General features: G+C 48.2%; 2 protein-coding genes across 9 annotated transcripts in view; both read right to left on the bottom strand.

The window, feature by feature from the left end:
* The window catches only part of COL20A1 (collagen type XX alpha 1 chain), a 52,758-nt gene extending 49,262 nt beyond the window's left edge, over positions 1 to 3,496 (bottom strand). For all 4 annotated transcript variants that reach the window (XM_087749714.1, XM_087749712.1, XM_087749716.1 and 1 more), the window contains exon 1: positions 3,364 to 3,496. The gene's annotated coding sequence lies outside the window, so the exon portion shown is untranslated. The remainder of the gene's footprint in view (positions 1 to 3,363) is intronic.
* Positions 3,497 to 6,146: 2,650 nt separating this feature from the next.
* LOC104020042 (DEP domain-containing mTOR-interacting protein) overlaps positions 6,147 to 14,916 on the bottom strand; it is a 29,154-nt gene continuing 20,384 nt past the window's right edge. For 4 of the 5 annotated variants that reach the window (XM_087749853.1, XM_087749854.1, XM_009473407.2 and 1 more), the window contains 7 exons: positions 12,950 to 13,073; positions 11,502 to 11,680; positions 10,690 to 10,875; positions 10,171 to 10,311; positions 9,171 to 9,241; positions 7,596 to 7,700; positions 6,147 to 6,425 (listed from right to left, as the gene is read on the bottom strand). In XM_087749853.1, coding sequence (XP_087605979.1) covers positions 6,300 to 6,425; positions 7,596 to 7,700; positions 9,171 to 9,241; positions 10,171 to 10,311; positions 10,690 to 10,875; positions 11,502 to 11,680; positions 12,950 to 13,073 — 932 coding nt within the window. In that variant the 3' untranslated portion in view covers positions 6,147 to 6,299. Of the gene's footprint in view, positions 6,426 to 7,595; positions 7,701 to 9,170; positions 9,242 to 10,170; positions 10,312 to 10,689; positions 10,876 to 11,501; positions 11,681 to 12,949; positions 13,074 to 14,916 lie in introns of those variants that run through there. The other variant, XR_015702956.1, reaches the window with a different exon arrangement.

Genomic DNA, 14,916 nt, shown 5'->3' with positions numbered 1-14,916 from the left:
CAATTCGTATACACTATTTAACATTCTTGGTCTCTCCAATACAGCTGTTCAATGCCTTGGGCCAGTACTAAATGGAGTTTATACATCTGATGGGGAGCAGGCTTTGACCCAGTACTCCTCTCAGCCTGCTTGGTCCTGGAGATGGGCACTGCCCTCTTGGTAGGACGATCTCAACAGTGGTACAGTACGTGCTGGGTTCTGCTCTGATCACAGCAATAAGCAACATCGGCCAAATCACTGGACAGACACAGATTCCAGAACAACTTCTGTTTTAAATACTACATAAGTAATTATTTCCAATTATCATGGCCAAAACCAACACAGGTATACAAACACACAGCATCTTTCTCATGTCCCTGCAATGCATGCACTGATCATAAGGGGAAAAGCATTTAGAAGAGCACTCTTTGACAGACAAGCTCCTCACACCACAGATTTAACGACCCTGCAGTCGCTGTGATAAAGCAATTATGCAGCAGGAGGGATACCACAGACCTGGCTGACTTTATATGTCAGCAGTTTAGAAACAAGGGTTTTATTTCTGATTTTGTGGCGCAGTTCCTGAGAAGTTACATTCGGGACTTGTTGGGATAGTCTTGTTTTAACTTGTTCACCTGAACAAGACCGAAAACAGATGCAGTCACAGACGTAATCATGGCAGAGGATCAGTTTGACTTAGAAGTAACCTCTGCAGCATTGACAAAGCTGGCTGGCTAAGGACAGCCAGCCTACAGCCCACAGGCCTCGAGCACCTTCAGTTATCTTTGCTGGCCTGGATTTCAGTTTTATTCAGTTTGGGTCAGAAATGTCAGGTCAGCATAAAACCACCCTAATGGAAACAGTGCCTCCCCCTCATCTCATTCTCAATATACCAGGTTTGAAACATATGCTGTTGGCCTTTTGCAACGCATCATTGGCATCTGTCATTTTTGTGCTGCACATTTCAGCCTTATTGCTTTTGGCAGAACCAGACCATACACAAGTTTCCTCCACCGCCGTCTGCAGTAACATTTCACTTCTGTTCATTTTGATGGACAGGTATTTAAAGGCTCCTGGCAAATGCCTATTTCCCCTCAAATACTTCAGCTTTTTAGAGATTTCAAGGAAAAATAAATATGCATGTGAGTGACCCAGCCATGATCTCCTGGTGTTTAAATAAGTTCTAAATTGCTGTAAGAATCAATGGAAAAATATACAAGTTATAACAGGGAGATGTTAACCACTCTACTCAGTCTGTGATTTTTTTTTTTTTTTTTGATTGAAGATCAGGTTATACAGAACAACTGCAGTGTAACTGAAGCCCTTAGCCATGGGAAACACTTGTTTGTTGTTTTTTTTTTTTTTTTCCAGCTAATAAAATGAAGTCATTGCTTATAAAAAACAGCAAACATTTTAAAAGTGGGTTTCAGGAATCTGTCATCTCAAGCAGAGCAAAGTCTGCCCTGGCTGCAGAGGTACATGTGCCAAACAGCAGCAAGAAGCCTGAATTTTTGACAAATTCCCTGAATCAAAAGGTCATTTGTGCCATTTTGCAATGCCACCAAGCCGCTCCTGATTTCCTTGCAGCTTCCTTGTGGCTCTGCTGGCAAACGGGATGCCAAACTCTGGCAAAAGCACTTGACTGTGTATGGTCTTTTCATGTTAACCAGAGTTGTACGGGATCTGCAGTCCAGTGAAATAAGCACAGGGGCTTCTCCAGCCTGCCCTGAACTGGGCTTACTGCGGTGTGCGATTCAGCCAGGAGCTTCTACCCTGATGTGCCAGTAAGGATGAGTTCAATATTAACCCAGGCTGGATCCAGTAAGTCCCCAGGGTGTGGCACTTTACTGGGACTAAAGCAAGGAGCAGGGACTTCATCTCTTCTTCCTAGCTCAGAGGCAAACCCACCGCTATTTTGCCTCTTTGCCAACATTCGTTTTCCTACCTGCAAAGCAGGAATAACAAATGCTCCTGTTTGAGATGGTGGAAGACACACGGCTGGAGGAGCTCTCTCTTCCCCGCCCTGCAGAGCTCCCTCTCCGCAGGTTACCTGCGGCTCCCCAAGCCCCCACCGGGTCTCCATGGTCCCTTCCCATCCAATTTTGCCCTGACTGGTGCCACCATCCAGCCAGGCTGAGCTGCAGACCCTGGGACCGAGGGGACCGCAGTGACATCAGCCTGCCTCCGCACGCCGATGCCGCTCTCCCGTTGCTCACCCAGGGAAGGAATTTGAAGACAGCAACACATGGAGCATGTGGCATTTCCAGGGCCTGGAAAATGGACGTGGGGGGGACACAGCACTTCCCGCTTGCCCCAGCTGTGTGCTCAGAGGGGATTTGGAGGTTAAGACAGTCAGAGATCCCCTTATTTGTACAGGAAATTTTAAAAGTATTTGCCTTAATTAAAGAAAAAAATTTCTATGCAAAAAATCCCTGCCACATGTTTAAATCAGCACAACTAAAAGTGGGGATCGGGGGGCACTGTGAATTATTTCCACCCTCCACAGGTGCAGTCTGGGGACATTTCCATCATTCCTCATCCCCGAGGGCATCGCCGCCTCTGCACAGCAGCGCTGGCAGCAGCAGTGTCCCCTCATGGCCCGCTCACTGCCGGACACACGGACAGCGCCAGGGACAGCCCTGCAGCAGAGACCCGCAACCTGCCCGAGGCAGCCAGCTGCAGGGAGCAAATCTGTCCCACGCTCCCCAAGTGCTTTGCTAATTAAAGGAGCAGATTAAAAAACCCACATTCATCAACCCTTTTCTGTTTTGTCATGGAAATCTCCTGTATTTCAGTTCCACTATTGAACAAAAATCCTCAATTATCCCAGCGCCAGTCTCAAAAAAGTCAGGCACAAGTTTCACTTCTAGGCTGAGCCTTTGCAGCTCCCCACAGCCCAGGCAGGCTTAGTAACATCGGCTTGATGCAGACCCACACCACACCTCCAGATGGGAAAAACCCACCCAGGCAACTGCTATTGCTAACAAACCCTTCCAAGTGCTGTCCTCTCTGGCAGCAATTTCCTGCGGGTTTTATACTATTAACCACAAAATAGAAGGAAAAAAAAAAAAACACAAACCAAGCGCATTTCTCACAGCCATCACTCCAAAAGAATTGCTAAAGCAGTCCTGGCACTATATTTAGACCAAACCTGCAGTGAATGCAAGTCTTGAAGCTACTTCACCAGAAGAGGATGAGACCTGCCACCGCTGTGCAGCATCGGCAGCGCTGCCCTGAGCTGAGCTGCACCAGCTCCAAGTTTCCCAGACACCAAAACCCTGCAGAAGTTCCCTGCTCTGCCGATACCCACACACGCCACAAAACGACACAGCCCCTCCTTGGCATCCCTGCGATCTGAGCCCCAAAGGGGAATGAGCCACAGACCTCTGTGGAGCGACGCAGCTTTCCCTGGAGTCAGCCGGGAGGCGCAACGAATCCAGCTACATTCTTAAATTGTGGGAGAAGCAGCCCTGGCGCCTCATCTGCTCCTCGGCGTGATTAGAGATTTCAAGTCCCAGACGTCAGGAGGAATAAGGAAGGGGAGGGAGAGCAGGGGGAGAAGGACAGCGATTCCCCCACCTCCCCCTCGCCACGCAGCAGAGAGCACTGCTTGGCCCCTACGTGCAGCTAAATAAAGCCTGCACGAAAAGCGAGAGACTGCTTCTATGAAAAACAGTAAACAGCTTTTAGTGGTTTTGCTAACTAAATACTAAATATATGTCTAGGAAGCTGCACACTGATTTCCTAGAGCGCAGCAACAAGTCGTGGCTCCCGCCCACTGTCAGACTCCCAGGGATGAAGTCATTCGCATCCCATTCACATCCCATTAAATATTTTTGAGAGCCCAGCGTTTGCACTGAAGGCAAATTGCATTGCATTTGTTTAAGGAAATTAAGCACATCTGTAAGTTTTGCAAGGCCAGAGGCTGAATCATGAACTGGAGCTCGATGGTGCTGCAGGCTTCCCAGCTGTGGGATACAGCCCTGACCTCCACCAGCATGGGGTCCCCAGCCCCCACCGTGCCTGGGAGAGCTGCCCAGCTCCGCACCAAAACTTTTTTGGCAAGATTTTGTCCTCGTTGCCAGGAATGGAACAACTGACAGTGGCATTTCTCATTACAAACAGAGGCCAGATTTTCAGCTGCATCTCGGGGGACTGTCGGCATCAGTCTCTCATTGCAACAGAGCGAGCTGCAAGAAACTCTCAATGGCCGTTCTATAGGAAACACAGGCACCTTGGAAAGTGTCAGCTCAGGTAGGGAAAAAAAAAAAAGGAGTTGTAAAGTATTTGTGCACACTAAAGAAACATTTGGAAGTTCATTGTTGTTTTGCTTTATAATCTAGTAAGTATTTAAAAGCATCACAATATACAGGCCAAAGGATAACACCAAAAGGAATCACTTCAATCTTGTTAAGAGAAAACATGGAGCATTTGGTAGCCTGGGGAGAGAGAGCTGTCACTGCCCTACCCATAAATACCACAAATTACCTCCTCTGTAATTTCTACTGGATTTCAGTAGTTGCTCAGCTTTGCCACAGTTTCCTTTAAAACTAGGAGGAGGCGAGAAAGGAAAGACCACAGACCCGCACTTCACTTTCAGGGAATTCAGATCCAGAGCTAAAATTTGTGCTCTGCTTGTGTCAGAAGAATCTGGAGCTGCTTCCCATGCTTGTGCTCGGGCTCTTGCTTTCTGGCCTGCCTTTCCCGAGGTGCCCACAAAACGCTGTGGTCTCCTGGCTTTGATTGTAGTTCAAGCCCAGCACTCTGGATTAAAACTCGGGGCCACCTCAGACACCCAAGCCCTCCCTGACCAGCAACACAAACCAGAATTTAAAAAGCAAGAAGGCAGATGGATGCTGCTTTGCTTGTGCGCTGAATGGCTGGAAGTAACAACTGTGAGTACATTGACAAATGGCTTAATAGATTGTCTGGTTTCACTTAGGGGCTGGAAGGACCCCAGTGGATTATCAACGCAAACATCTCGCTTGGACCATGTTCCAGGAACGCTGTGCTCCAAGTAGTCCTGTTACCTCCGCACCAGCGCTGGGGGAGCACATATCCCTTTATACCAAGGAAAAAAAGGCAGCCAGAAGTAATACAATACCTAATATACAGCTGACACTGGATTTTCCAAGAAAGTCAGCTCCTACTTTAACACAAATCAAAATGACTATTTCTTTTGGTTTGGTTTTTTTTTGGGTTTTTTTGTTTGGTTGGTTGGTTTGGTTTTTTTTTTTAAGACTTGGTTGGTGGCCAAAAGAGCTGCACTGAGGGACCTGCCCTAAGCAAGAGTGCTGGAAATTATCCTGCTGTACCCACAGCATTGCAGGCTGATCACAAGCAGGATGCTCTGCGAACTGGAAAGCAAGCAACCTCCCCGGTTTCTTGTTATTACCTGTTATTCTGTATTTAGTTCACTTCCAGGGTAATCTGCATGTGAATATTTTCTGCATCGCCTGCAAATGCAGTCATCCTGGGAGCAACAGGGCCTGGGGGGGCTGGATTTTGGTGGCTTTAACTCATTTCTGTTCCCTTCCAGAGTCAACCTTCGACTATGACACATTCCCTTGGGGACAGGTGCTGTTTAGGGTCTCTCCTTTCCCCCACTGCCTCCCGTCACTAGGTTGGTAGCAGCCTGTGATGTTTGGGACCTCTGCCTGGCTCCATGCCAAGGTGAAGCTGGTTAATGAATTTGTGCCCCCACCCCCTAATAATGCTTAAAAAGCACAATCATGGAAGTCTCACCTGTTCAAGAAACAGCTGGAAAGAGCAACCAGTCCTGACTTTGAGCGTAGCTAAGCCAAGAGAGTAGCAGGAGCCTTAGACTTTCTGTACAAGGAAGCATACATCGCTGTATTCATTTCCTTATTTTCTTGACAGAGTTGATGGCACAGCTTATCGGGCCATCTGGAAAGCACATTGTGTTCTCGGTAGACTGCACAGACAACTCAGGGGAGCTCAGACGTACTCACTTGCTTGACATCAAACGTCTTGCTGCTTACCAGCTTGTACCACCTGCCTTGCAGCTTGGCTGGGTGAATGGCTTGTCCTAAGGCTTGATTTTGTGATGTGCTGAACTCTCCCACTGGCATTAAAAAGGACCTGCAAGAGCTTAGACCCTCTCAAGAACAGGTAGAGCCAAATATTTCAACATCAAAATCCGAGACTTGTCCATTAGAATGTATTTATTTGAAAATATAATTAAAATGACTGACTAACATTTCACAGTGAATGGTCAAGCTTGGTCCCTCTCCACAGTCCATCCTTGCTTAGTGGAGTGTCCTGCCTTTCCAAACAGCGGTGGGATGAGACTCCTTCACTCATTCAATGGCTTCCATGACTTCCATCACGAGAGTTCGTGGTCCTGTCATGATGAGGCTGCTGATGGTCTGATAGTCCAGATGCAAAACGTACATACCATTCACTGAGAAAACAAACTGGCACACCTGCAAGGAGAGAAGGGCAAGTTACCTCCAGCCAATGCCTTCATGGCAACTTCTGCCTATGACTGACTAGAGCCAGAAGCTGCAATGCAAACAACTTGCACAAGATCCTGCAAACCCTAAGGCATTACCACTCCATAAGTTACACTAATAACCACTATGCTACGATCACAATATCATAAAAAAGGGACCAAAGAGATTTAGACTGTGAGCTAACAGAGAGAAAAAGACTCATTTATGAGCAGTGGTTCATTTCACAGATGGAAATGAGGCACACCATTAACACCTAGAAATTTGGTAGCAAATGAGATTAGGGAAGGAGAAATTAACTGGGCTCTTGAGTAAACGAAACAAATTCAATCCTTCCAATCCTGCCTGAAGCAAACAAGGAGTCACACTCTGCCTCTGAAGAATCCCATTATATCAAATATCCATGTGACTTTAGACTCATATCAGCTTGTAGAAATTAATCCCTCGTTGCTGGGGTTTTTATAGGGAACGGTGAAACTCAACATTTCTTTCATTCATGCCTAAAACTCTACACACAAAACCCATACATGCCTGGGTCTAAAATGAGTTTCAAGACCTCAGTTCATTTCACCTGAGCTGGAAATACTGAAAGTTACTTGATGAATCAAATCAGGGCATCAGTCTAAGGTTATTAAGCTTTCATGTATATGGAAAATAGTTCCACGTGGAACTACGTTGTTAATAGCAGAGAAACGCAAAATGCGTTACATCTCAGGAGCTGTGAGAGCAGGTGATTCAGGATACAGCTCTGCTCCTTCCCTGCTTCACTGGGGTTATATACAGTTACCAGAGCTGAACTGGGAATTCACTGCTTTGTTTTTAGCAGCTCCAACAGTTTCAACAGCTCCAAAGTCTACCACAGGGACAGCTTAGTTTTGACAGAGTTTTCCAGTTTTAGCTGCCCACAGCCCCGGTGCTGCCCTGGCAAAAGGCAAATCCGCCGCCGTGCAGCCACACGCGGTGCGCTTTGCCTGCGGAGAGCATCCTTCCCTCCGCCGCTCACAGCACTGCCGGAGCTCCACGTGCCGACTCCATCCGACTGATCTCCACTGCAGGGATTATCACGGAGGATGTGTTCAGCCTGAAAAGCTCAAAGAGGACATAAGTCCTGCCTCCTATTAAGTTACCATGAGTAAGAAATACCTTCATCCCTGCAGCAGCAGCGGGTCCTCCTGGGTCCACTGCCTGGATGTGGCAAGGTCTTCCTCCTCGAACCACGAACCCCCAGCCCACCGCATCCCCCACAATCTACAAGCAAAACAAAAGGGTTTTAAAAACCAAGGAGAGGGCTGGATAGAGGAGATACAACAGTTCCTAGTGAAATGGAGAGCTCTGCTCATGATCCTAAACAGTCATGGGTGGGCGAGAAAGGGCTGTGCACCAACTGAGACGCAGAACCACAGATTAACTGCTCTCTGCAAAGCTGCTTTCCAATTAATATTCCCTGCCAGCCAGTGCAGAAGAGTGAAGCACAGGCAGCACGAAGCTGAAGCGCAAGGCATGCACCAAGAGCACGTGGAGAACATTTCCAGAGCACGCATGGGGTGCCTTTTCCTTGGCACAGGAGAGCATTTCCAGGGTGGAAGTAGCCACCCTTAATTTTTACCCACTCTGATCTCAGTCTGTCAGAGCAGTTTGCTGTAATACTGTGGCCATCTGATGTGACTAAAAGAGAAAAGGAATTTCCAAAGGACTTTGCACATTATCCATATAAATAAATAAGAGCAACTGCACAGCTAAGCAGAAGGAAATAAGCCATGAAATGCCCAGGCTGGCAGGGTTGAAGGGCAGGGCAAGAGCATTCAGGGGAATGGCACGTCCTCATACATGCCACACTAATCACCAGCTTTATTTTTCTTGCTCCTTCCCAACAATTTCTACAGCACAGTTAATTTGGGAACCTGATCGACAGCTTCTCTGTAACCCCACTTGTGTCAAACCAGTATGGCAAGACAGCCCTCACGCTTCCTAAACTGGCCACTGTGAGATTCCCCCTTTCAAAGGCAGGCAGGAAAGGGCTGAGAAGTTTTACACAAAAATAAACAAGCACGATAGGATCCGCAGGGCAGGAACTGTCTTGCAACATTCACACCCAGCACTCTCCAGCCGTGCCTTGACTGGTCCTACAGCTTTAGAAATAACTAGAAAAGCAAAACCCCAAAACTCAGGTTGCCTGCAGCATCCTGGAGATTTTGCAGGGTGTTTATTTTGTCCGTGAAAAAAGCTCATCATAAGAAAGGCAAGAGCGACCCTCGGATGCTCCCCCTTTAGTGCTGCTCCGTCAGATGCTGATGGATCATATCAACACACCTGATCTGCAGCAGGAACCCGAAAGATGCATAAAGCTGTGCATAAAGGTGATATCTGTGTGACAGAGGATGGGTGTCAGAGTCTCAACTGTCACAAGACTTGACTGATTCTATAGTTTGTATGGAGCTGGATGAAACATAAGCCGGCGTTTTTCTGTCCAGGAAACATTCTCTTTCCTGATCTACCCTTTTAATATGCGTTAAACTAAAGCAGAGGCTGCACACATTTCCACCCACAAGAATATCTGCAGGCATTGACCCACTGAGACTCACCAAGAAAGAGCCATGATGATGTGAGATGCAATCAAAGTTTCAACATACAGAGGTCAGAGCAGCAGACAGCTATCAAAGAGCAGTCAGAGAGCTCAATACTGTTGGGTTAGCAACACCATTCGCTATGGTCACTTACAGTTAGTGTTTTCTTGATGTAGGGGGCCCCAGGGGACAGGAGCTCTTCATTGGTGACGGGTCTCTTTAACACTAGAGCAGAAGGTGACAGATCCTGTCAGAATCAATGGTTTCATACAGTGAAACCTCTAACAAGGAAGCCTGGGGATTACCACGGGCTGGAGAACAGATCACAGAATCATAATCATAGAATCGTTTAGGTTGGAAAAGACCTTTAAGATCACCAAGTCCAACTGTTAACCCAGCACTGCCAAGCCCACCACTAAGCCATGTCCCCAAGCACCACATCTACACAGCTTTTAAATCCCCCCAGGGATGGGGACTCAGCCCCTGCCCTGGGCAGCCTGGGCCAGGGCCTGACAGCCCTTTGGGGGAAGAAGCTTTTCCCAATACCCAACCCAAACCTGCCCTGGCGCAGCTTGAGGCTGTTCCCTCTCGTCCCATCGCTTGTTCCTGGGGAGAAGAGACCGACCCCCCCGGCTCCAGCCTCCTTTCAGGCAGTTGCAGAGAGCGATGAGGGCTCCCCTCAGCCTCCTCTTCTCCAGGCTGAGCCCCCCCAGCTCCCCCAGCCGCTCCTCCCCAGCCTTGGGCTCCAGCCCCTGCCCCAGCCTCGCTGCCCTGCTCTGGCCACGCTCCAGCCCCTCCGTGGCCTTCGTGGGGTGAGGGGCCCAGCGCTGAGCACAGCACTTGAGGGGCGGCCTCACCAGTGCCCAGCACAGGGGGATGATCACTGCCCCGGTCCTGCTGGCCACACTATTCCTGATACAAGATGTTAGAACCAGTCATAGTTACTGTACACAGAAGTCTTTGCATTCATCTCAATGTTTTTCAAATCACTTGCACAACTTCTCAAATCAAGACTCAGAGGTGAGGCTGACCCTCTCCTCCTGCAAGTCACCAAGCTGACAGTGGATGTGTTTGGACCCGAGGCCTGAGCTAGCCCATGCCCTGAAGGAACAGATGTCTCCTGTGCAACGACAGGGCAATGCAGAAGCCCAGACCTGATTTGGGGTTGCACTCAGCCACAGGAGGGAATACCAACGTAGGAGTAGTGCTGAAATAGGGGTTGGAGTTTCCAGCAAGGGAAGTGATGCTGCTCCTTCGAACTGCTGAGACAATTTTGATCTCCTTGTTGGTCTGGACTGAAAGAGGCAGAAATCACAGTTACTCAAAGGAAGGAACAGACCAGTTTAAAATAACAAACTTGCCCCACCAGCCTGACCCGCATCTGAAAGGTAAGCATGCACTGAAGATGGCATTTTTGCTTAGAAAGACTAAAACTAGCTTCGAAGATTAAGAGCTGAGTTGATGGTGAGTTGAGTTATTTTCCTGGGACGGGGAGCTGTGATAGAGACTGCCACTGCATCGTGACATCCACCCCAAACCAGTGGCATGGGTGGCCACTTCATGGGATGCCTGGAAGAACACCCTACGCTCTGCTGGAGCAACACCTTCAGCTCTGGGATACTTTAGTAAAATAATGCTTGCTTTCAGACCCTTCCACAAACGCATCCAGTTACCAGAGAGAAAGCTGGTGTTGCCAGGGTCCGGGTTGAGCTTGCGAAGACAGAAGGGGCTGTCTGGGCTCTCAGAGAGGGCGCGAGAAGAGTTCTCGTTGAGTAACTCTGTGAGACGACGCCTCCGTCGAAAGTTGATCCAGAATTGGTAGAGGATGTCACTGTCAAAGAAGTGATGCCTATTGGAGACTAGGAGAGAACAAGGGAGGAGGGAGAGGCTGAGGGGGTGCAAAAAATATATAGCAAATATACCGAGGGACCCAGATGAATTGCTTTTAATGCCTCTGTGTTCTACTGCAGTTTTTCTGACTGTTTGAAAATGCTACCTGCAGGGAAGGAGAAACAGCAGGACCACCTCCCCAGCAGATGCCATCTCACAGGGATGCACCACCGAGTCACAGCCCTCCACCTGCTGCTGTCCTAAGACGCTCAGAGGATTCCCTGCCTTCTGAATTGAAAGTTTAATCCCTGCAGATGGTTATGATCTCCAGCCAAGCAGAGCTGAGCATTACATCCTCACAACCCGGCCCTCCAAACCCAGGGGTGAATCCCAGTCCTGCAGCCGGAGGCTTTGAAGAACTGAAGAGCAATAGCTCAGATTTCAACTCAAAGCCTTTGTGGGTGGTGGAAGATTGCTCCGATTTCAAAGGTCACCAGCTCCAAACATAGAACTAAAAGGCCCTATTGCCATCTCCAAGTGGGCAGTTGACCAGCACTTGTTGCATGACATGAATGGGGATTTGTTCCTAGCGCAGCCTTGACAACTATGCTCATCTCTTGCTTTCCATCCCAGCTCCAGCCAGGCCTTCACTCACCATGCTGAATGATCCCATGCTCCAGCAGCGCCCGTCCCAGCTCCACCGCTTCCTTTCGGTTCTCTGCTTCTCCCTCCTGAACGAGCCAGTCAATCATCTCGCAGCCCAGAAAAGTCCTCTGGTACTTCACTGAGTTCTCCTCTCTCACCTTCAGAATTGACTCTTCCACGCTCACCAGCCTGGCACAGAGGTGGGACAAGGCTCCCGTGATGCTGTACAGCCCTGCTGTCCCACGCGGGAGCTGCAGCCAGCCAAAGAAAGGCCAAGAGAAGCGGACAAAGCGTTACAGCCAAAACATTGCTGTCTGGGAGCAGCGGGAAGGGACGGAGAAATGCAGAGCTGCAGTCAGGCAGCTCTGTAAATCTTCATCACAGCAGAGGAAGCAGCTTCAGCAGAATCAGTTCAGCTGCGGCCTCAGCTAAAGACCGCAGGGGAAAGCCAAGCAAGCAATTGAATGCACACAACAAACGGCATAGTCCAAATTGATGGAGAAGGTGCATTTCAGTAAACACATATTCAGTTTGCAGCATATGCGAGAGCTAAATCCAGTGCCTCCACGAGAGGGTGCAGCGGGCTCAGCCATGAGATGTGCTGGATGCTCTCCCCGGTCCCACGGCCACCATGGCCAAACAAAAGCGAAGTACGAGCGAGGCACATCTGCCAGAGGGTCACGGAGACAGCCGAAATCACTGCCCACCTGGCTGAAGACTTCTCCCTCAGTGCCAGTTTGTGAATCTGATTGCCAGGGTTTGAGGATGGAGAAGATGTGAAGAAGCTGTTAAAGGGAATGGGTCCAGAGGGTGGTCTGGGGTTGAACCCAGACTAACAAAATGACTCGTGAGGTGCCTGGGAAGATGGCTTGGATTTAGAACCAGAAACAATCCACACAAAGAAAACTAAACACTTGGAGGTGGAGGGAGTTTTCTTTGCTGTCTGAGAATTAGTTCTTCCATTACAAACTTTGCAAATAGGCTAAGCGAGGTGCAGGGATCCAGGCCCATGAGGGCCCTGAAGATCCTGTACCCTGCTGATTCTGGTGGGACACAAGTCCTAATAGTGTTGGTGGAAGCAGCTCACCCAGGGAGGCTGGGGGAGTGCTGGGAACAGCCACTGGACATGCCCATCCCAGGAGCGCTCCAACTGCAGCCTGGACCCTAGCACTGCCCTGTACCAGATCCCAGAACCTGCACTTGGGTTGGAGCCCTTGAAAGCATCCATGAGTTCAGAGTACAGCTCCTGTCCCAGCCCCAAAGGGATCAGTTGTCCTGTGGCTGCAACAGGGCTCAGGAAAGAGCATTTCCCAACACTATAGCACAGAGTACAGAGAAGGAAAAGCCGGCTGTAGCTGTGGCTTCCAGCTGTAGAGCATCATCAGCAAGCGCAGCCAGCAGACCGCACTCCCAATGCCCCTGGCTGAGAGTTATTTTGCAGGGGAAGGACTCACGTACTTCTCGTAAAGGCTCTGCCCTCTCATGAAGACCTTCACGTCCTTACTGAGAGGGAAGGTCCCGTCATCCTTGCGGAAGCGGTACAGCAGCTTGGCATCCTTGTAGTCCGAGTGCTCGTCGCAGACTGAAAGGAGTTCAGAGCAGGAACGTCAGTGCTGCAGGCGTCTGTCAGTCCGTAAGGGACAGACAGAGCTGCACAGAGCACAGACTCAGCAGGGTGTTATCTCCAGGTTAAAAGCTATGGGGGCTGCATGCGATGTCCTTCTCTATGCTCCTCATACCATGCAGCAACCAGCATCTGAGCCTTCGGTCCCCAGATGAGGTGCTTACAAATGCCTGCAGCCCGTGCTGGTGGGAGAGGTCAGTTCCACTGAACGGACCTTGGGAAAGCTTGAGTTTGAGTCTACATTTTGATCCAGACACTAAGATGTTCCTTAGAACAAACTGGGAAGTTTTGGGGGGGTTTTGTTGGTGGTGGTTTTTGGGTTTTTGGTTTGTTTTTAGTTTTTAAATTTAAATGTTGATGTTTTGGTTTAGACTAAAAGAAAATAAGGAGAATTGTCTCAATCAGCTTTTTTTAGAAAGCTACTGCCACATGTAAGTAAACTTGGAGGACAGGAGGAAAGAAAAAAAAAAAACTACACTGCATCCAAAACCCCATAAAATCACCTCTGTCCCTGTCAAGAATACTTGCAAGCTAAAATGTATACCACCACTAACTTTTCCACACCATTTTGTGCCAACGCTGCCCAATTCATTTGCATGGCAAACTGATCTCAGGAGAGACATTTTTCTTCAAAGCTAGGTGCAGGTAACTGGAATAATCAAATCTGTATAAAAAGCCTGTTTTATCTTGGGGATGAGCACACAATCTGTAAATGCATGGCTGTTAAGTGCACGCAACATTTAGCAGGCAAATATTTGGGATGCAGCTTTGAGAAAAAATTGCCTGCAACAGATTCCTAGACTAGAAGTCAAAAAAAAAAAAAAAAAAATTTTGCCCAAAAAATCACAGTCCAGCTCTTAAATCAGTCAGCCTGCCTTTCTTCAGGTCCACCCATCTGAATCAAGAAGGAGAAACCTCAGCAGTAAAAAAAACAGAGTAAAGAATATGCCTGGAAAACAAAGCAAATTAGTCAAAGGAGAAAAAAAACCCCACGAACATTTCCTCGCTAAAGTAACACAATCCACTAGAGTGAAATTCAAAAGATGCAAGACATTTCTTGTGAAAATTTTAACACTTGTTCATTCTTCTGAGCAGACTGGCAAAACTTCATTCCCCTTTTGGTGAGCAGCTCAGTGTTAAAAACTATCAGATTATCTGGAGGTCATCATTCCTCCTGCGCAGTTGTCTTGGTGTGAAATCAGGACACTAAAGCCCGTGACTCATCAAGCAAGAAGGCAAGTGAAGAAGGTTGTTTTAAAAGATGAAAGTTTGCATCTTAACAACTGCAAGGAGCAACAATTCGGATATCATTGCAACTGGGAATTGAACATAAAACCTCACAGGACTGCGCCCATAGAAAACCAAAGCACTTTTGCTATTTGAAGACCAATTTCAACGCGTTTCCAGCATGTAATAGAATAACAGCTCAAACCACATCAGACCATTAAGAGGCAGCACAGACAAGGATCTTCATGAGATAATTATTGTCTTCTGGATCCCAGCGGAGAAGAGGGCAAACAGTTTAGACAGCCAATTGCAAAGCACTTAGCACAGCGCTGTGGTTAGCAGGCAGCCCTGTTTCCATAGGACTAATGAAAATTAACAGTCATAAGGCAAGTTGGAAAGTCAACTTCTGCGTCCTGCCAGGAATTATCACAGAAGCAGGAGGGACCCGTCCGCGATAAGCAATCAAAACAGCACTGGTACCCAGTGCTGCACAGGTTTAATTAACTAATGGATTTATTTGAAACTGTCAGCTGGAGAGATGGAAAAATAATCAGTTTTAAGCATTAATGGTTAC

This window comes from Nipponia nippon, unplaced genomic scaffold (assembly GCF_047370975.1).
Source record: "Nipponia nippon isolate SJK-2023a ecotype South Korea unplaced genomic scaffold, ASM4737097v1 scaffold_13, whole genome shotgun sequence".
Classification (NCBI taxonomy): domain Eukaryota; kingdom Metazoa; phylum Chordata; class Aves; order Pelecaniformes; family Threskiornithidae; genus Nipponia; species Nipponia nippon.
This window is presented reverse-complemented; position numbering and strand designations above follow the sequence as displayed.